This window comes from Bombina bombina, chromosome 11 (genome assembly GCF_027579735.1).
Source record: "Bombina bombina isolate aBomBom1 chromosome 11, aBomBom1.pri, whole genome shotgun sequence".
Classification (NCBI taxonomy): Eukaryota; Metazoa; Chordata; class Amphibia; order Anura; family Bombinatoridae; genus Bombina; species Bombina bombina.
In genome coordinates, this window is record NC_069509.1 from 169757281 (window position 1) to 169784595 (window position 27315).

A 27315-nucleotide genomic window follows, 5' to 3' on the forward strand; every position below is an offset into this window, starting at 1 on the left:
GGAATGTGAAATATTCATAACTCCTGTCGGGTTAGCGCAAGAGCGATAGGTGTAAGGTTTTTTCTTCTGCGCTCTCTCCATTAGCGTCTCGGGGGAGAATATGTAAACGCAGTTACGATATTGCAAAGTCTGAAAGTTAGTGCACAACAGGTTTCATTCGTGCACAAACTGCTTTCTTTCAGCTTGCACGCAAAAAAGATTACTTATAGTGAAGTTTATGCTCGAGCGGGAGCACTAAATGCAGTTCCACTTGTAATCTAGCCCTATATGGGGAATTCAATTTTAAGTTTAACTGACACATTTGTAGAAAAAAAATTAATAAGTTTTTCAAGTAGAATAAAATCTAGTCCTACCTTTGAGTAGTTCCTCTTATGTGTGTTGCTTTTGTTCGTAGGTGACTTGTACACAGAAGCTGCGGAAGCTGCTATAGAGGCGATGAAGGGACGGTTGGCAAACCAATACTACCAGAAGGCAGAGGAAGCATGGGCCCAGATGGAGGAGTAGAAAGTCCAGGTTTCTGCAAAGGATGGCGGCAGCTGAAGAATTGTACTAGACTAAAAGAGACTATGATATAAGTTTGTTACAAAATGGTTTCTTTGTCTCTGGATAACCCTTTTGCTTGTTTACATTGAGACAAAATGAAATACTATATTTTTATTAGATGTTGTAGAGTTGGTGAGAATGTCCACCCAAACTCCTGCAGCAGTAACCCCTTTTTATAACTAGTTCCTTTGTAAATATGTGCACTTTGTTTTGCGTTCCCCACTCTTTCCCCGTTGCAAGACTATATGCAGGCAACTGTATCCCTGTAAGCCGCATGCATCCATGTGAACCCCTTTCTTTTCTTTGAAGAAAAGATTCCGTTTTTACTGCTAGAAAAAAAGCATATTTTTTATTTCATTTCACATCATTCTTCAACAGTAGCCAGCAGGAATCTGTAGACATCAGTATACATCTGACACTGTGGGGCTTGGTTAGGAGTCTGAAAATCAGCACAATGTATTTAAAAATAAACAAAACTATACATTGTTACAAACACACTCCCAGGTGGGCTGTATAAATAGATTGTCTACATCATCAAACATAAAAGGTGCTTGCCCAGTACTTTATACAAAACAAGGGGATAGGCAAAAGAGTATGAAGGGTAATTAAAACAAAATATAAAGTTAGAGGATAAGGATCTGTGATATTTAGCTTTTTGTACCCTGAGTATTCTGGTTTAGAACTAACCTGTTGCTCCCTCTCTAGACGTTCAGTATGGTCTCTTTTGAGAGCCTATATGGAACTCCTTGCCTCATTGATTACAGGTTGTTTTAAGAAGGTTTTACTGGGACTGCGTATTGCTCAGTTTGATGTTAATTTAGAAATATCTACAGATATAAAAACACTATCAAATGATTTCTGTGTTTTTTAGAGATAAGTTCAAGTCTTTAAATTTATTTAATGTGTAAGATACTGTAATCCAGGGTTTTAATGTAGGGACATTAAAGGGCCATAATACCCAAATGTTTAAACACTTGAAAGTGATGCAGTATAGCTGTAAAAAGCTGACTAGAAAATATCTCCTGAACATCTCTATGTAAATAAGAAAGATATTTTACCTCAAAAGTTTCTCAGTAGCCACCTCCCATTGTAAAGGATTTCTAAGCAGCATATTAGTGTGTCTGTCCTGGGACAGTTTAGGGGATGAGCCTCGTGAACTCTCATATTATTTCCCTATTCAGCTTACTATGAAATCTCATGAGAGTTAAGTGAAATTTCATGAGATCACAGTAAAAGAGTTCATGACCTCAGCACTGCTGATGCTGATTGGCTGCTGTTCATTTCTTCATTTTTTTATTTTTTTTTACCTGCAGCTGGGAGCAGCTGAGTATAACTTTTTACACAGAACTTACTCTGCTGAGCTGAGGAGATTGTGAGGTAAAATATCTTCCTTTTTTACATAGAGATGCTCAGGTGATATTTTCCTGTCAGCTTTTTACAGTTATACTGCATCAGTTTCAAGTGATTTAGCATATGAGTATTATGTCCCTTTAAGTTGTAGTTACATGCCCTTTAAATCAAATCTCTCCAGCAAGCTTGTGAATTAATACCAAAATATTCTTATGCATTTAAAAGCATGACATGATATTTTACATAAATACGTATGAAGCACAATTTTCAATTAGTTGCCTAGGTGCACCCAAAGAAGCTAAGGAGTGACACCTTGTGAGTGACACCTTGTGATTGACACCTTTTCACCTTTTTCAGAATTCAGCTTCAAACTATGCACACATTTCTTTTTGTTCTCCCTTAAAGGGACAGTCTACTCAAAAATGTTTATTGTTTATAAAGATAGATACTACCCATACCCCAACTTTGCACAACCAACATTCAGGGACAGTTTACCCAAAAAATGTCTCCCTTTTAAATTGTTCCTAATGATCCATTTGACCTGTTGGAGTGTATTAAATTGTTTACAAGTAGCTCCTTTACCCCTATTTTGTCCTTAAAAATAGCTGATTTAGCTTGTGGTTTCCCAACCTATACTGAAAGTTTTGATACTGGAGTCTCTGCTATTGAATACGCTAAGTAAATACAGCCAGTAGAAGAAATGACACTCCCAGTGGGGTGCAGGTTAGTTAAGTAATAACATGATAATTTTACATTGTTCTATCTATGTATAAAGCTTTAGTTTTCCAGACAAATATAAGATAAGGAAGCAAGTGTGTGTACACAAAGTGATAACATAATGAGATCTGATATTACCTACAAGCTCAACCCATTGTATTAGGCTGTGCTTTCAAAGCACAAAACCAGATACTTCATATACACAAATAAACCTGAAAATGCAATTTCTCAAAAATGTTATACTCTGCAGCTGGTATAACAAGTCATTGAAAATACATTCATATAAAAACAATTTTATAGTGTACTGTCCTTTTAAACCTCTAAATTTCTGCCTGTTTCTAAGCCCCTGCAGACCGCCTTTTATCTCAGAGCATTTTTATAGCTTTTCACAGCAAGACACTCCTAGTTCATGTGTGCCATATAGATAACATTGTGCTCACTTCCCTGGACTTATTCATGAGTCAGCACTAAAATGCATGTCTGTAAATAGCATTGAGATAAGGAGGCCGACTGCAGAGGCTTAGATACAAGGTAATTACAGAGGTAAAAATATAAAAGTGTTGGTTATGTAAAACTGGGGAATGGGTAATAAAGAGATTATTGTCTTTTTAAGCAATAAACATTTTGGAGTAAACCGTCCCTTTAAAATGGATTGCAAGTGTTGCTGCTCGTGACAAACAAAATCCTTGTTAAAGCAGTGTGGATACTAGATGGTTTAGGTCACTGTGAATTACTCAAAGATAGGGATGGGCGAATGTGCAAATTTTCGAATTTCGAATGTAGAACGAATGTTATTACCGAAATTCGAATTCTAAATTCGAATGTCGATAAGAATGAATATTCTTAAAAATTCGAAAATCGAATGTTATTTACAGTTTTCGAATGTCACTTTCGAATTCGAATGTTTATAATTATATCGAATGTCTACATTCGAAATTCGAATTTTTCGAATTCGAATATAAATTCGAATTTTTCGAATTCGAATATAAATTCGAATTTTTCGAATTCGAATATAAATTCGAATTTTTCGAATTCGAATATAAATTCGAATTTTTCGAATTCGAATATTGCGTAATTCGAATATTACATTTAAAAGCATTAGAAATACTATTACAATCTAAATTCGAATTTTTCGAATTCGAATACACGTATTGCATAATTCAAATATTACATTTAAAGAAAAAGCATTAGAAATACTATTACAACCTAAATTCGAATTTTTCGAATTCGAATACACGTATTGCATAATTCGAATATTACATTTAAAGAAAAAGCATTAGAAATACTATTACAATCTAAATTCGAATTTTTCGAATTCGAATATTGCATAATTCGAATATTACATTTAAAGAAAAAGCATTAGAAATACTATTACAATCTAAATTCGAATTTTTCGAATTCGAATACACGTATTGCATAATTCGAATATTACATTTAAAGAAAAAGCATTAGAAATTCTATTACAATCTAAATTCGAATTTTTTGAATTCGAATATTTTCGAATGTAATCGTAAAATTCGAAACCGAATATTCGAAAATCGAATGTTAGAATGTTATGTAAACATTCGAAATTCGATTCGAACGAACGAATGTGTTAAAATTCGTGCCGTTTTTCGAATGTTGCGAAACATTCGCCCATCCCTACTCAAAGATAGTATGCTGCCTGTTAGCACTTATGAACTGTGAGCTTGAAAGCATATAAATTTGTCATAACCATATATTTATATTTTGGGAAGATAAAAAAATAATAATGTGGGTCTATTTTAAAAAAAACAAACCTGCTTAATAAATCATAATTAGTTAACTGAGTAGAATCAATGCTATTCCATCTTAAGGGAAGAAAAGAATGGAGAGTTTTGCAATATGGGAGTTGTTATATTTCTCCTATTGGGTGTGTAAATCACAGTCACATTCATACCTCATCCATATGGACAGATTGGTAAACAAGGGTTAGTATGTTCTGGGGGACATGAAAATGTGTGAAAGAAAAAGGCTAAACAAAAATACTGATATGACAAAACAATAATGCATTTATCATTGCCAAATGCTTTCAAATATGAAGCTGCAATTCTATGCAGTTTCCAGTTTGTATTTAATTGCCCTTTAAATGTGTATAAGCATCTATAAGTAAGTTTCATAGTTCCTCTTTTGTATAATTTATACAAAGATATTTATCTGCAGCAGTTCTGATCTTTCATCTCAGGAAACAGAAAAACAGGAGATCGGTTTTGTCACAACTCACATTCGGGAGACAAAAGCTTTATGATTAAGGCTTTTAGGTCACAGCATGTGATTGCTGGATAGATTTCATTTAAATGTTACAGGAAATCCTGTTTCATTAGCATAATAAGGACGTATGTCATGTCATCCAAGATCAAGATGAAAAACTGTACCACTAAGTAAGTTTAAACCAAAAATACACATCTGATTCAATACAGACCCAATGCATATTCAGGTAACAGTATTAGATTTCTATCATTAAAATATACTACTTGGAAATACATTTTCTAAAGTAATACTTTTTGGTACAAATAATTAACTGACTAATTTCCATTCTAAAGTCATAAGGGCTTCAAAAGTAGTATAAGCTTTATATGCAACTCCTGTACAGTTAAGATACAACTGTCAATAAACACTGAGTTGTTTATTATGGAAGTGTTGACCTGTATAATTTTTTTTTATAAATCCTTAGATTACCATTGTTTTATCTGAAATGTATTTCTCCTTTGTGTTTTGTTAAACATTTATGCACTCTAAAAACTAGTTAAAGGGACAGTCCCCTACAATTGTTATTGTTTAAAAATATAGATAATGCCTTTATTACCCATTCCCCAGATTTGCACAACCAACACAGTTATATTAATATACTTTATAACATTTGAACCTCTAAATTTCTTCCTGTTTCTAAGCCACTACAGACAGCCTCTTAACACATGTTTTTTTATTAGCTTTCACAGCAGGGGAGTGCTAGTCCATATGAACCATATAGATAACATTGTGCTCACGTCTGTGGGTTGTGCACAACACAGCTAAAATGCAAGTCAGTAAATAATAAATAAAAAGTCATGTGATCAGGGGGGCTGTTAAAAGATGCTTAGATACAAGGTAATCACAGAGGTAAAAGGTATATTAATATAACCGTGTTAGCTGTGCAAAACTGGAGAATGGGTAATAAAGGGATTATCTATCTTTTTAAACAATAAAACAGCGGTCGCCAACCAGTGGTCCTTGACACCATCAAGCAAGAATTAATCTCCTCTGATGGTGTCACCCCAGTTGCGCCGATGGAGAAGTTAAATTACAATCTCCCTACGCACGTTGCGTAGTACTGCGCAACTTGTGTAGCTAGATTGTATTTTTAACTCCTCCCGCCCGGGACGCTGCTCAGAGGAAGATACTTCCATTCTAAAGCCAGCAGAGGTTGGTATAGTCTTGGCTTGAAATAGTGGAATTAAAGTATATAAAAAAAAAAGAAGAAAATTAAAAAAAAAAATTCTCTCTTATATTTCATTCATTCCAAAAAAATAATTCTTACAAATGTGTAAATATATACATAATGTAAAACTTAGCTATGGTTATACTAGTTATGTACAGTATGTGTGTATATATATATATATATATATATATATATACTATGCAAAAAAGGCAGCACTCACTGGTCATTTGTAAGTAAAATTTAGCTTTTAATAATACAAAAAGTTAAAATCTTGGGAAAAACATGACGTTTCGATGCCTAACTGGCATCTTTTTCAAATGTCCCAAAAAAAAAATCATGTTAGTGGTCCACAGGATTGAGCATTGTGAGTTTAGTGGTCCCTGAGGTCCGAAAGGTTGGCGACCCCTGCAATAAAACATTTGGAGTTGACTTTCCCTTTAAATATCATCACACTCAACTCTCTAAACCAGTGTTTTTCAACCAGTGTGCCGTGCCATTTTCCAAAGTACAGACCTTAGTGAAGGACACCAAGGTACATTTTAAATTAAAAACATTATTTTATAGTGCTGGGTGTTATTATACTGATGCAGATACCACTGATTCTATAACCAGCCCTCCTCTGGCTATACCCATGTGCCAGTGTCACTACTGTGTCATTATATAGTGCTGGGTGTTATTATACTGATGCAGATACCACTGATCCTATAACCAGCCCTCCTCTGGCTATACCCATGTGCCAGTGTCACTACTGTGTCATTATATAGTGCTGGGTGTTATTATACTGATGCAGACACCACTGATCCTATAACCAGCCCTCCTCTGTCTATACCCATGAGCCAGTGTCACTACTGTGTCATTATATAGTGCTGGGTGTTATTATACTGATGCAGATACCACTGATCCTATAACCAGCCCTCCTCTGGCTATACCCATGTGCCAGTGTCACTACTGTGTCATTATATAGTGCTGGGTGTTATTATACTGATGCAGATACCACTGATCCTATAACCAGCCCTCCTCTGGCTATACCCATGTGCCAGTGTCACTACTGTGTCATTATATAGTGCTGGGTGTTATTATACTGATGCAGATACCACTGATCCTATAACCAGCCCTCCTCTGGCTATACCCATGTGCCAGTGTCACTACTGTGTCATTATATAGTGCTGGGTGTTATTATACTGATGCAGATAACACTGATCTTATAACCAGCCCTTGTCTGGCTATACCCATGTGCCAGTGTCACTACTGTGTCATTATATAGTGCTGGGTGTTATTATACTGATGCAGATACCACTGGTCCTATAACCAGCCCTCCTCTGGCTATACCCATGTGCCAGTGTCACTACTGTGTCATTATATAGTGCTGGGTGTTATTATACTGATGCAGATACCCCTGATCCTATAACCAGCCCTCCTCTGGCTATACCCATGTGCCAGTGTCACTACTGTGTCATTATATAGTGCTGGGTGTTATTATACTGATGCAGATACCCCTGATCCTATAACCAGCCCTCCTCTGGCTATACCCATGAGCCAGTGTCACTACTGTGTCATTATATAGTGCTGGGTGTTATTATACTGATGCAGATACCACTGATCCTATAACCAGCCCTCCTCTGGCTATACCCATGTGCCAGTGTCACTACTGTGTCATTATATAGTGCTGGGTGTTAATATACTGATGCAGATACCACTGATCCTATAACCAGCCCTCCTCTGGCTATACGCATGTGCCAGTGTCACTACTGTGTCTTTGTATAGAGCTGGGTGTTATTATACTGATGCAGATACCACTGACCCTATAACCAGCCCTTCTCTGGCTATACCCATGAGCCAGTGTCACTATTGTGTCATAATATAGTGCTGGGTGTTATTATACTGATGCAGATACCACTGACCCTATAACCAGCCCTCCTCTGGCTATACCCATGTGCCAGTGTCACTACTGTGTCATTATATAGTGCTGGGTGTTAATATACTGATGCAGATACCACTGATCATATAACCAGCCCTCCTCTGGCTATACCCATGTGCCAGTGTCACTACTGTGTCATTATATAGTGCTGGGTGTTAATATACTGATGCAGATACCACTGATCATATAACCAGCCCACCTCTGGCTATACCCATGTGCCAGTGTCACTACTGTGTCATTATATAGTGCTGGGTGTTAATATACTGATGCAGATACCACTGATCCTATAACCAGCCCTCCTCTGGCTATACGCATGTGCCAGTGTCACTACTGTGTCTTTGTATAGAGCTGGGTGTTATTATACTGATGCAGATACCACTGACCCTATAACCAGCCCTTCTCTGGCTATACCCATGAGCCAGTGTCACTATTGTGTCATAATATAGTGCTGGGTGTTATTATACTGATGCAGATACCACTGACCCTATAACCAGCCCTCCTCTGGCTATACCCATGTGCCAGTGTCACTACTGTGTCATTATATAGCGCTGGGTGTTATTATACTGATGCAGATACCACTGATCCTATAACCAGCCCTCCTCTGGCTATACCCATGAGCCAGTGTCACTACTGTGTCATTATATAGTGCTGGGTGTTATTATACTGATGCAGATACCACTGACCCTATAACCAGCCCTCCTCTGGCTATACCCATGTACCAGTGTCACTACTGTGTCATTATATAGCGCTGGGTGTTATTATACTCATGCAGATACCACTGATCCTATAACCAGCCCTCATCTGGCTATACCCATGTACCAGTGTCACTACTGTGTCATTATATAGCGCTGGGTGTTATTATACTGATGCAGATACCACTGATCCTATAACCAGCCCTCCTCTGGCTATACGCATGTGCCAGTGTCACTACTGTGTCATTATATAGCGCTGGGTGTTATTATACTGATGCAGATACCACTGACCCTATAACCAGCCCTCCTCTGGCTATACCCATGAGCCAGTGTCACTACTGTGTCATTATATAGAGCTGGGTGTTATTATACTGATGCAGATACCACTGATCCTATAACCAGCCCTCCTCTGGCTATACCCATGAGCCAGTGTCACTACTGTGTCATTATATAGAGCTGGGTGTTATTATACTGATGCAGATACCATTGACCCTATAACCATCCCTTGTCTGGCTATACCCATGTGCCAGTGTCACTACTGTGTCATTATATAGCGCTGGGTGTTATTATACTGATGCAGATACCATTGACCCTATAACCATCCCTTGTCTGGCTATACGCATGTGCCAGTGTCACTACTGTGTCATTATATAGTGCTGGGTGTTATTATACTGATGCAGATACCACTGACCCATTATATAGTGCTTGGTGTTATTATACAGATGCAGATACCACTGATCCTATAACCAGCCCTTGTCTGGCTATACCCATGTGCCAGTGTCACTACTGTGTCATTATATAGTGCTGGGTGTTATTATACTGATGCATATACCCCTGACCCTATAACCAGCCCTTGTCTGGCTATACCCATGAGCCAGTGTCACTACTGTGTCATTATATAGTGCTGGGTGTTATTATACTGATGCAGATACCACTGACCCTATAACCAGCCCTCCTCTGGCTATACGCATGTGCCAGTGTCACTACTGTGTCATTATATAGCGCTGGGTGTTATTATACTGATGCAGATACCACTGACCCTATAACCAACTCTTGTCTGGCTATACGCATGTGCCAGTGTCACTACTGTGTCTTTGTATATAGTTGGGTGTTATTATACAGATGCAGATACACATCCAGTATTTCACTCAGGCTTTAGTTATTCCATAACTTATCACCCAATATCGCTAGCAGTCTCTTGACAAGCCACTAATTTTATTCACAATACATATTTTTTTTTATTCCTATTATTCAATCAAAACATATACTAAGGTTGTGGCGGACACAGCAAGGGCTAATCACGGACACCAGTGTCCGTGTACGGACACTTTGCCTATCCCTGCACACTAGTGTGCCGTGAGAGATCCTCAGGTGTGCCACGGCAGACTGACAACAGTGTGACATATTTTAAACTTTGCTTGTTTTTTACTCCCAGTGCAGGGGTAGTTTGCAGGAGGCATGGCATAACAGCACATACATACAGTATGTGTGTGTTTGTGTGTAGTATGCTGTATTAGGCTACAATGTGTGATTTTTTTTTAAATTTTGGGATGGTGGTGTGCCACAGGACTTATTAATGTAAAAAAGTGTGCCACGGCAAAAAAAAGGTTAAAAATCACTGCTCTAAACTATGCATAATACAAAGACAGTAACGATTCTGGAGTATTTTGTGAGTGTTTTACAATTCTTGTGAAATAATGCTGTGAATAATATACAACATATGAAAACAATTTATTCTCTGTTTAGACATTGTAAAACTAAAGCAGTCAGTTTCAATTCTGCTTTTAGATATATTAAAATATCTTATACACACATACATATTATATATATTTTTATATATATATATATGTGTGTGTGTGTGTGTTAGTATAGTATATTAAAGCAATTCATTATTGAAATGCAAAATTATCTGGAAGGAAAATACATGAAAGTTGTGTTAAATTTACAATGTTTTAAAGTCCAGGGACATAACCCTTGAAAAGCCTTCATAGTTTTGTTAATCATAACCTTTAGAATGCACTCCAGCCTCTGTGTGAGCATTAGAAGAAATCATACTTTATAGCTGAAATAAAGGAAAGCGGACAAATGCATAGTGAAAGCCACTTAAACATTAATTTATTATCATTACTAATCATTATATATTTTTTTAAATGTTGAGTATATTGTCCCTATTAAACATCATGCAGAAAACTGTTAATCCATTAGTCTAATACATGATTAATCGGTATTGAGAACTGCATACAATGTAATGTAAATGTAGGTACCTAGGATATATTTGCACTCAAAGGAGCGCCTGGCTTGCTGATCAGGTTAAACGGCAGTACAATCCTTTAGCCATTGTCTCCATTTTTTTTTTTTAAACTTAAGTGACAGCATAGGCCTTACCTGAAGATTTTACAACTTGTTTACATGTTTGTTCAGGATATAGGGTGCGAGTGAAGCAAAGTACATGACTTTAAAATCTCTTGCACCCGTAGGAACAGGTTGGTAATCTGCCCCTACTACATAACCCAATCACAGCTGCACCAGAAAACAATAAAGAGAATATCTGATGTTATAATATGTAGAGATAGTCATTAATTAAAGAATCAGGCATTTATCAAAGTCACATACTGCTTTTCTGAATTAAAGAGACAGTAAAGTCAAAATTAAACTTCCATGATTCAGATATGCATGCAATTTTAAACCACTTTGTAATTTACTTCTGTTATCAAATTTGCTTTGTTCTCTTGGTATCTTTTATTGAAGAGTAAAACTAGGTAGGCTCATAAGAGCTCAGGAGTGTGCACAAGTCTCTATGGCAGCAGTGTTTTGCAACATTATTTGTAGCTTTGTTATACAATGTTGCAAAACACTGCTGCCATAGAGACTCGTGCACACTCCTGAGTTCTTATGAGCCTACCTAGTTTTATTCTACAATAAAAGATACCAGGATCTGAGCAGATGTATTGATCTACTATTAGAGTACTGGCAGATTGCGACCTACCGTTTGGGTGCTCCTATCATGTCCATTTTAGACAAAAATGACTCAGTTTACTATTTAAATTTCATTGATCTTTTAAGGTATTGTGTAAACATAATAAGTGATAAAAATTACTACTAACTATAATTTTATCTGCATGCACAAAATAGAAATTTCTTTTAAAGGGACAGTAAAGTCCAAAAAAAATCTTTCTTGATTTAATGAGGACATGTATTTTTAAACAACTTCCCAATTTACTTTTATAACCATTTTTGCTTTGTTCTCTTAGTATTGTTAGTTGAAAGCTAAACTTAAGGGACACTGAACCCACATTTTTTCTTTCATGATTTAGATAGAGCATGCAATTTTAAGCAACTTTCTAATTTACTTCTATTATCAATTTATCTTCATTCTCTTGCTATCTTTATTTGAAAAAGAAGGCATCTATGCTAAGGAGCCAGCAAATTTCCGAACCATGGACAGCACTTGTTTATTAGTGCTGTCCAATCAGCAAGGACAACCCAGGTTGTTCAACAAAAATGGGCCAGCATCTAAACTTACATTCTTGCTTTTCAAATAAACATACCAATAGAATGAAGAAAATTTGATAATAGGAGTAAATTAGAAAGTTGCTTACAATTGCATGTTCTATCTGAATCACGAAAGAAAACATTTGAGTTCAGCGTCCCTTTAGAAGGTTCATATGCTCATTTATTAAACCTTGAAGACTGCCTCTAATCTGAATACATTTTGACCACTAGAGGGCATTAGTTCATGTGTTTCATATAGATGACATTGAGCTCATGCAAGTGAAGTGACCTAGGAGTGAGCGCTGATTGGCTAAAATGCAAGTCTGTCAAAAGTACTGAAATAAGGGGACAGTTATCAGTAAAATGTGTATTATGATAACTGTGTTGGCAAAACTGGGGAATGGGTAATAAAGGGATTTTCTTTCTTTTAAAACAACAAAAATGCTGGTGTTGACTGTCCCTTTATTTGAATCTGTTGAAAAATAATTATTTTCTTACTGTGTTAATGTAAAGATATTGAATATGCCCTGGATTTACATTTGACATTGACACATATTAAAACAATGTGATTCCCTAATGCTAAGCGTCCACTTAGAAAGGAACTATCTTACAGACTTACGGCAGACTATATCAATCAACTTAAGAGGAGTTATTGAGTATTTGTGTCTTACCACTGTAAGGTTCAATATGTGATTAGAAAATGACTGCTTCACAGTAGATAAACCGTGAGTCCTTTCTTTTTCCCTGTATATTAGCTAACATATGACCCCCTTACCGAGACATCAAAATCCCTGTGCTACAAACAGTGAAGGCCGATGATTTTTTATTTGCTTGTTTTATTGAAACCAATTAATTAAAAGAGAACTGCTTGAATTAGTAACTGCAATCAAATTACTAAATCATATAACGGCAACATTGTGTTAAAGGGATAATAAACACTAAAAATGTTATTGTTTAAAAAGATAAATAATCTCTTTATTACCCATTCCCCAGTTTTGCATAAGGTTATAGAAATATACTTTTTACCTCTGTAATTACCTTGTATCTAAGCCTTTGCAGACTGCCCCCTTATCTCAGTTCTTTTGACAGACTTGCGTTTCAGGCAATTAGTGCTGACTCTTAAATAACTTCACGTGCATGAGCACAGTGTTATCTATATGAAACATATGAACTAACGCCCTCTAGCTGTCAAAAACTGTCAAATGCATTCAGATCAGAAGCAGCCTTCAAGGGCTTAGAAATTAGCATATGACCCAACCTAGATTTAGCTTTCAACTAAGAATAACACTAGAACAAAGCAACTTTGATGATAAAAGTAAATTAGAAAGTTGTTTAAAATGACATGCCCTATCTGAATCATGAAAGTTTAATTTGGACTTTGCTATCCCTTTAAATATACAAAAACTATAATAAACAGATGCATTATACATTGTTCAAGGTGAGGGAGGTTGCAAGGAATTTCACAGATCTTCATAGAAGCAAAAGATACAATGTCAAAGCATATATCAGCTAATTTAGTATTAGACTGATGCATAATAAAAAGACAATGCAAAAGAACTTAGTTTAAATTTCACAAGTAGTAGATTTTTTTCTGACCAATTTCAAAGTTAGTTTTATTTTCTTTCCCACTACATCATGTGACAGCCATCAGCCAATCAAAAAATGCATATACATATGTGAATGCTTGCACATGCTCGGTAGGAGGTGGTGCCTCAGAAAGTGTGCATATATAAATACTTTGCATATTTAGATAATGGTTGTGAATTGGAAAGTTGTTTAAAATTGTGTGTTCTATCTGAACCATGAAAGTTTACTTTTGACTTTAGTGTTCCTTTAATTATTACTGTGATGTAATACAGCTGTCAAATTGTCCCCATGCAAAGTATAGGAGTCTAAATGCACACAAATTGCACGTGAGTAGCTTGTGATCAATAAGTGATTTCATAGTTTAAATGTAAATCTAATCTTCTTTTAAAGCATGTGAAAGCAAACAAAGCTTAGTTTTAAAAGGAAAGAAAAAAAAAAATCAATGTTTCTATCTTTAAAAAAATAATATAATAGGTACAAGGCCTTAGCATATTAAAAGGACAGTGTGGCCTACATTTTCTCCCCTTTAATTTGTTTTCAATTTTACCTGCTGGTGTTGTTAAATTGTTTACAAATAGCTCCTTTATTTGAGTATTTGAAATAGCTGATGTTGCCTGTGGTATCCTCACCTATACTGAAAGTTTCTATACTTAAGTATTAGCCATGAAAAAGCTGTGTAAACATAGTCAGCAGAAGACAATACACTCCCAGTGGGGGTTAGGAGAGATAAGTAATAACACGTTCATTTTCAATTATTCTCTCTAGGTATTGGGCTTTGTTATACAGACAAATAAATATAAAGACAGATGTGCGTGTACAGAGAGTGATAAAGAGATGATGGGTTGTGGTTTTAAAGAACAAATCTGATATTTCATATACAAAAACAAACCTAAAGAAGCTATTTCTTATACATTTTATACTCTGTAGCTGGTATAACAAGTCATTGGAAACACGTCAGGAAAAAAATATTTTACAGTACACTGTCCCTTTAAATGTTATATAAATCATTTAAAACTAATTTTGTTACACAAATATGCATTGTTTTGCAGTCCAAGGACACATCCCATGAAAAGCCTGTTGACTTCTTATTTCCTTCTATACCAATTAGAGACAGATATAAACATATATCAGCCAAACACTGTGCAGCATGAGGAGGGGACAAGGTTCTGCATTCAACTACGGATTTCAGAGTTAAATTACAGTAAAAGTAGGCAAAATAAATAATGGATGTGCATTGCACTTTTTTTATTTTAATTATGCATAATTAAATATTTTATGCAGAATGACATTGAATTGAATTCCCCTTTGATGTAGGTTATTTAGTTAATAAACTTGATCATCTGCAAACGGTAAATGACAGTTAAAAAATGTTTTCCTATTGTTGCTTGTCTTTTTTTATACAAATAATTCAGTTAATATTTGTAGTTAAATGCAAAGTGCCACAACAGCAAAATATAAATATTTTATTTAAATAAAAATAAAAATACCTGCTTGGCAGCTAATTTAAAAAATGTATTTAGTATTGCAATTTGTTTTTTAAATATACAATAAATCTTAAATTATCTGCAAGTGCTAATTATTATTTTTTTCCCACCAGTACAGAAAATAGTTGCATACTATTGAAAATGTATTGTTATTTGTTTTGTATTAAACAATTATACCAATAATTATAATGTAGCTTTTTCAAGTATTTTGTTTCTTGCTTACAGAACAAGGGGGCAGTATGACCAGAGAATGCTAGATAATTCTTTATTAAAGGGACACTGAACCCAAATTTTTCTATCATGATTCAGATAGAGCATGCAATTTTAAGCAACTTTCTAATTTACTCCTATTATTACATTTTCTTCATTCTCTTGCTACCTTTATTTAAAAAGCAAGGATGTAAGTTTAGAAGCCGACCCATTTTTGGTTCACAACCTGGGTTGTCTTTGCTGATTGGACAGCATCAATAAACAAGTGCTGTCCAGTAAATAAGTGCTGTCCAGGGGCTGAACCAAAATTGGCTGGCTCCTTAGCTTAGATGCCTTCTATTTCAAATAAAGATAGAAAGAGAACGAAGAAAAATTGATAATAATAGGAGTAAATTAGAAAGTTGCTTAAAATTACATGTTCTAACTGGATCATGAAAGAAAAAATTTTGGGTTTAGTGTCCCTTTAACATTTTTATGCAAATTACGCTTTTTGAAAATGTACATTTCAAAAGAAAAAATAAACTTTCAGGCTAGTTGATTTACTATCCCAAAAGATTTATCAGGGAATATTTTTGTTAATCCAAAATGTGAAACACACACAAAAAAAAAATTCATTTGAAATGTTTTATGTTTACAGAATTATATGCAATATTTTATTTTAAATCCATTAGGGATTACTCTTGTAACAAAACTCAATAAGTTTAGCGAATACGTTGATTTGTTTACTTACCATTGCGTACAGTATGTTTTCCGCAAGAACCTCTTGGCTGCTAAACAAAAAAAAAAATGCTGCAGCAACACATTACAATATTTTGCAGCACCTCTTTGGCAGTCCAGGGGTAAAAATTGCTGAGCGGCTTGGTTAAACTAATGATGAAATTATTTTTATGTATGGAATGCATGTGCAACTGTAGTGTTTTTTTATTCAATGTTTTGTTCCTTTGTCATATTTCTGACAAATAAAACAGCTTGTTCTGTTTAATAATTCTAAGAAACTCAATCTCTAATTTATCACTTAATTTCTTGAGATCATTTGTAGTATTCGGTTGCAACATATTCAATTCTGTATTGGATACATTTAGCGTGACAATCTAATTGACAGGAGTTTACAATATATCTTAGTCCCACTTTCTCAGGTCGGTCCAGAAGATAAAATAGAGGAGCCACTATGAGGCCAAAGATGATCATTCTTAATTTTCTTTCAATCCTGTGCCGCGGTCAACTCTTCTTGCAAACACACATCAAATTAACTGAAACAATACGAAAAAGGAAGGCGCTCCAATGGCAAAATATCTCTACTATTCACAATCCCTTCCTAAGTAATTCTTCCAAAGGAAGGATACTAGGAAAGCTTCCCAGCAATAATGCAGCAGGTGTGCCAGTGCAGACTGAGGTTTTCTGCCAGAACCTCACAAAAATCCAAAAGTCTTTATAGAATGTCCACAGCACCTTACTCTTAAAACAATTCCTTTATTAAGACAAGATGAAATACATGCAACGTTTCAGGCCTTTCAGCCCTTAATCATGCATGATGTTTTAAGAGTAGTGATGTCGCGAACCTAAAAATTTGAGTTTGCGAACTTCCGCAAAAGTTCGCGAACCAGGCGAACTGCCATAGACTTCAATAGGCAGGCGAATTTTAAAACCCACAGGGACTCTTTCTGGCCACAATAGTGATGGAAAAGTTGTTTCAAGGGGACTAACACCTGGACTGTGGCATGCCGGAGGGGGATCCATGGCAAAACTCCCATGGAAAATTACATAGTTGATGCAGAGTCTGGTTTTAATCCATAAAGGGCATAAATCACCTAACATTCCTAAATTGTTTGGAATAACGTGCTTTAAAACATCAGGTATGATGTTGTATCGATCAGGTAGTGTAAGGGTTACACCCGCTTCACAGTGCGCAGTGTAGGTGATATACCTGCCCTGACCATGCTTTGCAGACCAGGTATCAGTGGTCAGATGGACCCTTGCCCCAAGACTGTGTGCCAGACATGCCATTATAGCAGACTTATATGGCTTTGGCGTTGCTTTTTGGTAATTAGAAGGCTGCTAAATGCCACTGCGCACCACACGTGTTTTATGCCCAGCAGTGAATGGGGTTAATTAGGGAGCATGTAGGGAGCTTGTAGAGTTAATTTTAGCTTAAGTGTAGTGTAGTAGACAACCCAAAGTATTGATCTAGGCCAATTTTGGTATATTTCATGCCACCATTTCACCGCCAAATGCGATCAAATAAAAAAAAAATTGTTCACTTTTTCACAAACTTTAGGTTTCTCACAGAAATTATTTACAAACAACTTATGCAATTATGGCATAAAAAGTTGTAAATGCTTCTCTGGGATCCCCTTTGTTCAGAAATAGCAGACTTATATGGCTTTGCTTTTTGGTAATTAGAAGGCTGCTAAATACCACTGCGCACCACACGTGTTTTATGCCCAGCAATGAAGGGGTTAATTAGGGAGCATGTAGGCAGCTTGTAGAGTTAATTTTAGCTTAATTGTAGTGTAGTAGACAACCCAAAGTATTGATCTAGGCCCATTTTGGTATATTTAATGCCACCATTTTACCGCCAAATGCGATAAAATTTTAAAAAATATTAATTTTTTCCGCAATTTTAGGTTTCTCACTGAAATTATTTACAAACAGCTTGCAATTATGGCACAAATGGTTGTAAATGCTTCTCTGGGATCCCCTTTGTTCAAAAATAGCAGACATATATGACTTTGGCGTTGATTTCTGGTAATTAGAAGGCCGCTAAATGCTGCTGCGCATCACACGTGTATTATGGCTAGCAGTGAAGGGGTTAATTAGGTAGTTTGTAGGGAGCTTGCAGGGTTAATTTTAGCTTTAGTGTAGAGATCAGCCTCCCACCTGACACATCAGACCCCCTGATCCCTCCCAAACAGCTCCCTTCCCTCCCCCACCCCACAATTGTCCCCGCCATCTTAAGTACTGGCAGAAAGTCTGCCAGTACTAAAATAAAAGTTTTTTTTAATAGCATATTTACATATGCTGTGGTGTAGCATCCCCCCTTAGCCCCCAACCTCCCTGATCCCCCCCAAAACAGCTCTCTATCCCTCCCCATCTGCCTTATTGGCGGCCATCTTGGGTACTGGCAGCTGTCTGTTATTATTTCACAGTCAAAAAAGTGTTGTTTTTTTTTAAATGTACACTACTGTTACACCAGATATGAGTGGTGGCACTGGGCAAGTGGGCACAGTATACGCTGTGAGCCTGACACACACGCTGGCAGGCAGGCAACTGCAATTAGATTACACAGGGAAAAAAAAATCAGACTGATGTTCTAGCCCTAAAAAGGGCTTTTTGGGGTGCTGTCCTTACAGCAGAGATCAGATGAGTCCTTCAGGACTGTAGTGGACACTTAATACAGTAGCCTAGCTATCGATTTCCCTATTAAATCAGCAGCAGCTACACTGTCCCTCCTCTCACTAAGAATGCAGCTTCCAAATAAATCTAAAATGGATGCTGTCCAGGAAGTGGGAGGGTCTGCTGCTGATTGGCTGTAATGTGTCTTCTGACTGTGAGGTACAGGGTCAAAGTTTACTCAATGATGACGAATAGGGGGTGGATCGAACATCGCATATGCTATGTTCGCCGGCGAACTATTCGCGACATCACTATTTAAGAGTAAGGTGCTGTCGACATTCTATAACTAAAGGAAGGATACTCACAAGTGGAATGCACTTATTACAAAGTGAAAATCGAACAGTCTGGGCGATTCTAGAGCTCCCCAACTAGCTCACCTCCGGGTTTCTGATAATCAGGATCCTTGTGACCACCGGCACTAAACCATATCGTGTCCCACAGTGATATGTTGAAACAAAACACCATCCAGGACTCACATTCACAGTTTAAAAACCCTTCCAAACCACTTGGGGGTTATTTATTAAAAGTATTTGACTTAAGATATTGTTAACATACACTTTTTGTCGTACTTAAGGGGTTTGTTTTTCAAAAATGGTGGACACCAGCACAAATCTGATTGTAAATTCATGATCATCAATGTATTAAAAATTGGTCTAGAAATGTATTTCTGATGATTAAAAGAAGTTGTTTTTATTTTGTAGGCCTGTGCTATTAGACATAGGCATTAATGTAAAAAAAAAAGAATGTAGAAAACTGGTTGTTTTCCATATTTATTGCATTTATCCGAAAACAACTCATAAATGTCTCTTTAATTAAATAAAAACCAAACAAATGCATGTGAGAAAAACAATGAAACAGTTGTTTCTTTTACGTGGTTAAAACGGTTGCCCCAAAGGGCTATAAAGACTTTTTTTTTTACAGACAGGAAAGGCTTGAGATAGAGAGAGGACACAATTTATCAAACAAATACAGGAAGAATTGTGGGCCCTATTCCCGAGGGAACTTACAATCTAAAAGGGTAGTAGGGTGAAGAACAGGAGGTGAGGAATGAAAGGGTGAGAATGTTGTTAATACAGAGTTAGATGAGGGCAATTATTAGGTGGAAGTGGAATTTGTTTTTTTTTAGTTGGGTGGTAGGCTCCCTGAACAAAAATGTCTTTAGCGAGGACAGATTATGGGAAAGTCGGACAGTGCGAGGAAGTGCTTTCCAGAGGGTTGGTGCCGCATAAGAGAAGTCCTGCTGTCTAGCATGGGAGGAGGTGATGGTAGAAGATGCAAGGAGCAGGTCATTGTTGGACCTTAGGGGTTGTATTATATTTGTTGTTTAGTGAGACGTAGTCAGAACTCGGAGTACAGCTAGAGGGGGGATTAGAAGGAGCTCAGTATTGTACATGTTACTCTTTAGGCGTGAGAGGCAATCCATGAAGAAATACCAGATAAGCAGTCGCTGACATGAGGAAGGACAGAGATAGGTTTAACTTCCGACACATTTTGGACATCTGAGGTTGTGAGATCATCTGACGAAATACAAAAGCAAGATTAGGATTAACCCCTTTTTGTTTAACCCCCTAAAAGGGAAACTGCTGTTGATTGGTAGGTATGGATAACGTCTGTTCCTTATTGGTTCCCTGATGGCTTCCTGCTGAGGAGCTGCAATGCTTTAGGCATCTAAGCAGGACTTTGTGGGGGTTAAAGGGACGTAAACCCCTAATTTTTCTTCACGCTTCAGATAGCACATGTCATTTAAAACAACTTTTCAATTTACTTCTACGTTGTTCTCTTGGTATCCTTTGCTGAAAGTATATATAAGTATGCTCAAGAGCAGCAATGCACTACCATGAGCTAGCTGCTGATTGGTGGTTGCACATATATATCATCGGTTCATCAGATGTGCTCAGCTAGCTCCCAAAAGGTGGAAACGTCACCTCACAGCAAAATAGCGTTCTGCCATGGGCTGCCTGAGGAGCTCAGTGTGGTGAACGCTTCAAACAAATAAAGGAACTTCAGCATGAAGTATTTTGTAGTTCATGACTGAAAGTCCCCTTTATTTGTTCAATTCGTAAATCCTAGTGTTTCATAAACGCTGGGATTTACCATCACTTTAAGGTACTGCATTTCAAAAGCAACAAAAAAGTCAGAATTTAATATATCACATAACATAGATATGCACAAACGCAAATGTGTACACGTGCACACACATGTGAAAAAGAAAGGAAAATATGCGCCCTAGAATATATGTGGGATCCTGCTACTAATAAAAATATCCCCTCCAAGATATACCAGATTAGAAAGTAGACAAAAACATTGATAAAGTAGCAGCGCTAGTCGAGCATGGACCTTATAGTAATTGAATAAACCATATAGAAATATTTAAATGTTAATATAATATTTTATTCTATTTTATTTTTTGTCTACACTTGCGCACACACACACACATGCAAGTTCACAAGCACAAGAGCTCCCATACAAATACACAAATACATACACACACACACACACATACAAGGGCAAACGCTCCAATACACACACACAGACATACATACACAAGCACATAGACACACATGCACATACACAGACATAGACACACAAATACACACTCACAAACACATAGACACACATACATACACACACAGACAAACATAGACACACAAACATACATAGACACACACACAGACAGACATACATAGACACACATACACACACATACATAGACACACATACACACACACACACACACAAGACAGACATAGACACACATACAGAGGAAAGGGGCAAAATAATGACAATATATAGCTTTTTTCTAATACACCTAATTAAACACATAATATTGAAGACTTAAATTGTTTTAATTTCCTTATGCTTTAATGTGTCTAGCTTCAGCTTTATTTCATCATGCAGGAGTGACTCTTGTAGCTAAAACCTTCTCTATGGGCACCAGGTACTGTTTGTGTTGAAGTGAGGGTTACATTAGAAACTGCTTGAAAATAAACCAAACCAAGGAGGTTTATACGAACTAAGAAACAAAAAAATCATACCTCATACTTTATATATAAAATCTATAGAACAAAATGTTGTCTATAAGGTAGCGTGGCCGAGCGGTCTAAGGCGCTGGATTAAGGCTCCAGTCTCTTCGGGGGCGTGGGTTCGAATCCCACCGCTGCCATAATATTTTTAGAACTGAGTGTTTACATTTTGCTGTTTTGTATGGTTGCAGCGCCATCTGCTGTCCCCCTGCAAGCTCAAACTCAATGCATTCTGGGTAAGAGGAGCCGCTCCCCACGTGTCTATGGTACTGGCAGTATGGCTGCTTCCTGAGAGCTGGATAGGTGGCTGCAAGCCGGGAAGACACTGAACTGGAGAAGACTGTCAGGTAGGCGGTTAAAGCGGTGTTATAAGCTTCACGCGGAGGGAGGTCTGGTTGTATGTGGTGATGGGTCTCTGTGCGCTTGGCCCGGTAGGGACTATAGGGCCTGTGATGTGGCATTATGTCACTCTGAAGTATCATATAATTCTCAGGTAATCTGCCCCTGAAACTATGTATTCCTTTCAACTCACCTGAGAATAATGCCCGTTACACCAAGAGATCGAGAGTGCTGCCTGGCAGCCTGTACCTCACATATTGCCCCTGAATCTAAGGAAGCGCACTCCTGACTCTGAGGGGTAATTCTCCTGGTTTTAAGTGACTGTCCCTCACCCTGAGATATAATACCCCTGGTGCTAAGTGACCCTATCCCTCACCCTGAGGTATAATACCCCTGGTGCTAAGTGACCCTATCCCTCACCCTGAGGTATAATACCCCTGGTACTAAGTGACCCTGTCCCTCACTCTGAGATATAATACCCCTGGTACTAAGTGACCCTGTCCCTCATTCTGAGGTATAATACCCCTGGTACTAAGTGACCCTATCCCTCACCCTGAGGTATAATACCTCTGGTACTAAGTGACCCTGTCCCTCACCCTGAGGTATAATACCCCTGGTACTAAGTGACCCTGTCCCTCACCCTGAGGTATAATACCCCTGGTACTAAGTGACCCTGTCCCTCACCCTGAGGTATAATACCCCTGGTGCTAAGTGACCCTATCCCTCACCCTTAGGAATAATACCCCTGGTACTAAGTGACAATGTCCCTCACCCTGAGGTATAATACCCCTGGTACTAAGTGACCCTATCCCTCACCCTGAGGTATAATACCCCTGGTACTAAGTGACCCTGTCCCTCACCCTGAGGTATAATACCCCTGGTGCTAAGTGACCCTATCCCTCACCCTTAGGAATAATACCCCTGGTGCTAAGTGACCCTATCCCTCACCCTTAGGAATAATACCCCTGGTACTTAGTGGCAATGTCCCCTAACCCCAAGGTATAGTGCCCCGGGGGCTAAATCATTCTGCCACTGGGGCTGTCTCCTCAGGATATAATACCCCTGTGGTTAGGCCACCCTGTCCCTCACCCTGAGGTGTAATACCCCTGGTACTTAGTGACCCTATCCCTCACCCTGAGGTATAATACCCCTGCTGCTAAGTGACAATGTCCCCTAACCCCAAGGTATAGTTCCCCTAGGGCTAAATCATTCTGCCACTGGGGCTGTCTCCCCAGGATATAATACCCCTGTGGTTAGGTCACCCTGTCCCTCACCCTGAGGTATAATGCCCCTGGGGATGTGACCCTGTTCCCTAACCCAAGGTATAATGGTCTTAGAGTTACGTCACCCTGTCCCTCACACTGATGGATAATGCCCCTGGGGCTGTTACCCTGTCCTTCACCCTGAGGTATAATGCCCATAGTGCTACGTCACCCTGAGGTTTAATGCCTAGGGCTAAATCACTCTGACCCTCACCCCGATACATAATGCCCCTGGGGATGTGACCCTGTCCACTTACCCTAAGATATAATGCCCCTGGGGCTAATTTACCCTGTCTTTTGTGCCATGCTGTACAATAAAATACCCCTAGGACTTAGTCACCCAATCCCCTCACCCTAAAGTATAATGCCAGTTGGGAATCTGCCCCCTCACCCTGATATAATACTGATACACCTGGAGCTGGGTAATCTGCTCCTTCACCCCAAAGTATAATGTTCCTGACAGCTGGAGGATCCTGCCCCTCACTATTAACGTCTAGATGGTTTTGCCCTCCCTCCCCTTTTATCCAACCCCCAATTAGAAATCATCCCTCCTCCTGTCTTTCTTGTTAACCCTACATCTTAAAGGGACATTATACACTGATTTTTTCTTTGCATAAATGTTTTGTAGATGATCTATCTATATAGCCCATAAAGTTTTTTTTTTAAAAAATAAATGTATAGTTTTGCTTATTTTTAAGTAACATTGCTCTGATTTTCAGACTCCTAACCAAGCCCCAAAGTTTAATGAGAATACCGTCAGCTACCTTCTCCAGCTTGCTCCTGTTTGTGTAAAGGGTCTTTTCATATGCAAAAGAAGGGGGAGGGGGAGTGTCTTATTTTCCACTTGCAGTGGGCTTTCCAGCCACCCTTTCAACAGAGCTAAACTTAGAACTTCTAAGTAAGTTTTTAAACAGTTTTATACTGGATTTTTATATCAGTATCTGTGCATCTTATTCTTTATAGTAGTGTCTATTACATGCAGTTATATGAAAATGAGTGTATACTGTCCCTTTAAGCTGCACTAATATTTGTTTCATCTACCACATATGTATTCAGCCTTCATCCTTATTCATCTAAAAGGAGATAGCTTTCATCAATTCCTTTATAGACTGGGAGTGATGTTTAGACTGATGTAATAAATCATTTTACTAGACTAATACCAAGGGCGTGTCAGCAAACCAGTTGTTTGGTGTTCAGACATGAACTTTTACAATATACCTTTTTAAACTGTGCTTCATTCTAAGCTGTGATTGTATAGAGTTTGCACATTGCTAGTCAGTAATAGATAGGACTGGAAATTTCCACTAATCCGAGATAAATAAAACAAAAGAAAATCCATCAGAACAAGAAATGATTTGTCCCTGTTTATAATATTAAAAGAACAGTACACTGTTAAATTGTTTTCCCCTTATAGTATTTCTAAAGACTTGTTATACCAGCTGCAGAATATAAAATGAGAAAATGAATTTTCTGTTTTATTTACGTATATAAATTAGCTGGTTTTGTGCTTTTAAACCACAACCTATTAAAGTAGGTTGAGCTTGCAGGTAATATCATCTCATTATGTTATCGCTTTGCGTGCACAGATTTGCTTCCTTATCTTATTTGTTTGGACACCAAAGCTCAATCCTTAGAGAGGACAATGAAATATTAATGTTTTATTATTTAACTCCTGCACCCCACTGGGAGTGTAATTTCTTCTGCTGGAAGTAATTACATAAGTTTGTCAATAGCCTGAACGTAAGACCAGAAACTTTTAGTATAGGTGGGGATACCATAGGCTAAATCAGATATTTTAAATGCTGAAGTAAGGATGAAGGATCTACTTGTAAACCATCTAATACACTCTAGCAGGTAAAAGTGATAATTGGGAACAACCTAAAAATGGCAATAATGGATCATTTAACCAATTATTTTCTTTCATGATTCAGAAAGAGCATGTGACTTTAAACAACTTTCTAATTTACTGCTGTTATCTAATTTGTTATCTTGGTATTTTTTGTTGAAAAATGATACATGGCTTGTAAGCTGCCGATTGGTGGCTGCACATATATATGCCTCATGTTATTGGCTCACTTAATGCATTCAGCTAGCTCCCAGTAGTGCATCGCTGCTTCTTCAACAAAAGATACCAAGAGAATGAAGCAAATTAGATAATAGAAGTACATTTGAAAGTTGTTTAAAACTGTATGCTCTATCTGAATCATGAACGAAAATGTTTGGGTTTCATGTCCCTTTAAATAGAATATTGAGCATTTTTAATTTTAATGCATTTCAGCTGGTTATAAACATATACAAAGAAATGAAAAATTATCCAGTCATCTGTCTTCCATTGTTTCTTAAATTATTATCAGGTATTTGTAGAGTGCCAACAGGTTCCGCAGCGCTATGAACATGGGTGGTATATAAAAATGATTACAGGGATCAAATGGGGAGAGAGGGTCCTGCTGAGAGTTGCACTTTTGTAGTCGGCTCTTATGAAGGTGAACTACAAACAGCTGGGCTCATAGGCTTACATGCTGTGGGGTTTTAGGGGATAGCAGTGGAGATAGGAAGGTTAGTGTAGGTTGTAAGCGTCCCTGAATAGTAGAGTCTTCAGTTGCACTTGAAGCTTTTAAATCTAGGGGAGATTCTTGTGGAGCGAGGCAGAGAGTTCCATAAGATGGGAGAGACGGGAATGTGAGGAGGTTACAAGAGAGGAGGAGAGTAGGAGATCATGAGCGGAGCGAAGGGGATGGGAGGTAGAGTATCTGGAGACAAGGTCTGAGATGTAGGGGGAGCAGTGCAATTGAGGGCTTTGTGTGTCAGAGTGAGAATTTTGTGTTTAATCCTGGAGGCAAGAGGAAGCCAATGAAGGGACTGGCAGAGAGGTGCGGCAGATGAAAAGCGACGTGCAAGGAAGATGAGCCTGGCAGAGGCATTCGTTATGGATTGTAAAGGAGCTAGGGAGACCAGAGAGGATAGAGTTGCAGTAGTCAAGGCGGGAAAGGATGAGAGAGTGAATTAAAATCTTTGTGTCTTGTGTAAGGAAATGTCTAATTTTAGCGATGTTTTTAAGGTGGAAGCGGCAGGCTTTAGACAAGGCCTGAATGTGAGGAGTGAAAGAAAGAGATCTGAATCAAATGTGACCCCAAGACATCGGGCATGTGAGGTTGGGGCAATGATGGAGTTGTCAACAGTTATAGAGATATGGGGGGTGGAGATTTTGGAAGAAGGGGGAAAAATAAGGAGCTCAGTTTTGGAGAGATTTAGCTTGAGGTAGTGAGAGGACATCCAAGATGATATGAGGGACACAGTTAATGACACGGGTTAGCAAGGAAGGAGATAGTTCTGGTGCAGAGAGGTAGATTTGGGTATCGTCGGCATACAAATGATAATGAAAACCCGTGGGACTTTATTAAGGAACCTAGTGAGGACGTGTAGATTGAGAAGGGGACAGAGGACAGAGCCTTTCAGTACCCCAACTGAAAGAGGCAACGGGGCAGAGGATACCCCGGAGAAGGCTACACTAAAGGTACGGTTAGACAGATAAGAGAACCAAGAGAGAGCTGTGTCACAGATGCCAAGGCCCAAAGGATTGGAGGGTATGTAGCAAAAGAGGGTGGTCGATAGTTTCAAAGGCTGCAGACAGATCAAGGAGGATAAGTAGAGAGAAGTGGCCTTTTGATTTTGCTATAAGTAGGTAGTTGGTAACCTTAACAATTGCTGTCTCTGTTGAGTGAAGGGGGTGAAATCCAGATTGCAGTGGGTCAAGGAGGGAGTTTAGTGTAAGGAAATGGGATAGACGTACATATACTAGCTTTTCAAGAAGCTTTGAGGCAAGAGGTAATAGGGAAATAGGGCGGTAGTTAGATGGGGAGGTTGGATTG

General features: G+C 38.0%; 2 protein-coding genes and 1 non-coding gene across 8 annotated transcripts in view; all 3 read left to right on the forward strand.

Moving 5' to 3' along the window:
* The window catches only part of EEF2K (eukaryotic elongation factor 2 kinase), a 132808-nt gene extending 127543 nt beyond the window's left edge, over positions 1-5265 (forward strand). For all 5 annotated transcript variants that reach the window (XM_053694785.1, XM_053694784.1, XM_053694787.1 and 2 more), the window contains one exon: positions 395-5265. In XM_053694785.1, the coding sequence (XP_053550760.1) occupies positions 395-504 (110 nt within the window). In that variant the 3' untranslated portion in view covers positions 505-5265. The remainder of the gene's footprint in view (positions 1-394) is intronic.
* Positions 5266-21903: 16638 nt separating this feature from the next.
* Positions 21904-21985, forward strand: TRNAL-AAG (transfer RNA leucine (anticodon AAG)). Its single transcript has one exon. It is a non-coding gene; the product is annotated as a tRNA-Leu (tRNA).
* A 101-nt stretch (positions 21986-22086) lies between these two features.
* Positions 22087-27315, forward strand: part of POLR3E (RNA polymerase III subunit E) — an 89023-nt gene continuing 83794 nt past the window's right edge. Inside the window, exon 1 of one of the 2 annotated variants that reach the window (XM_053694675.1) lies at positions 22087-22192. The gene's annotated coding sequence lies outside the window, so the exon portion shown is untranslated. The remainder of the gene's footprint in view (positions 22193-27315) is intronic. The other variant, XM_053694676.1, reaches the window with a different exon arrangement.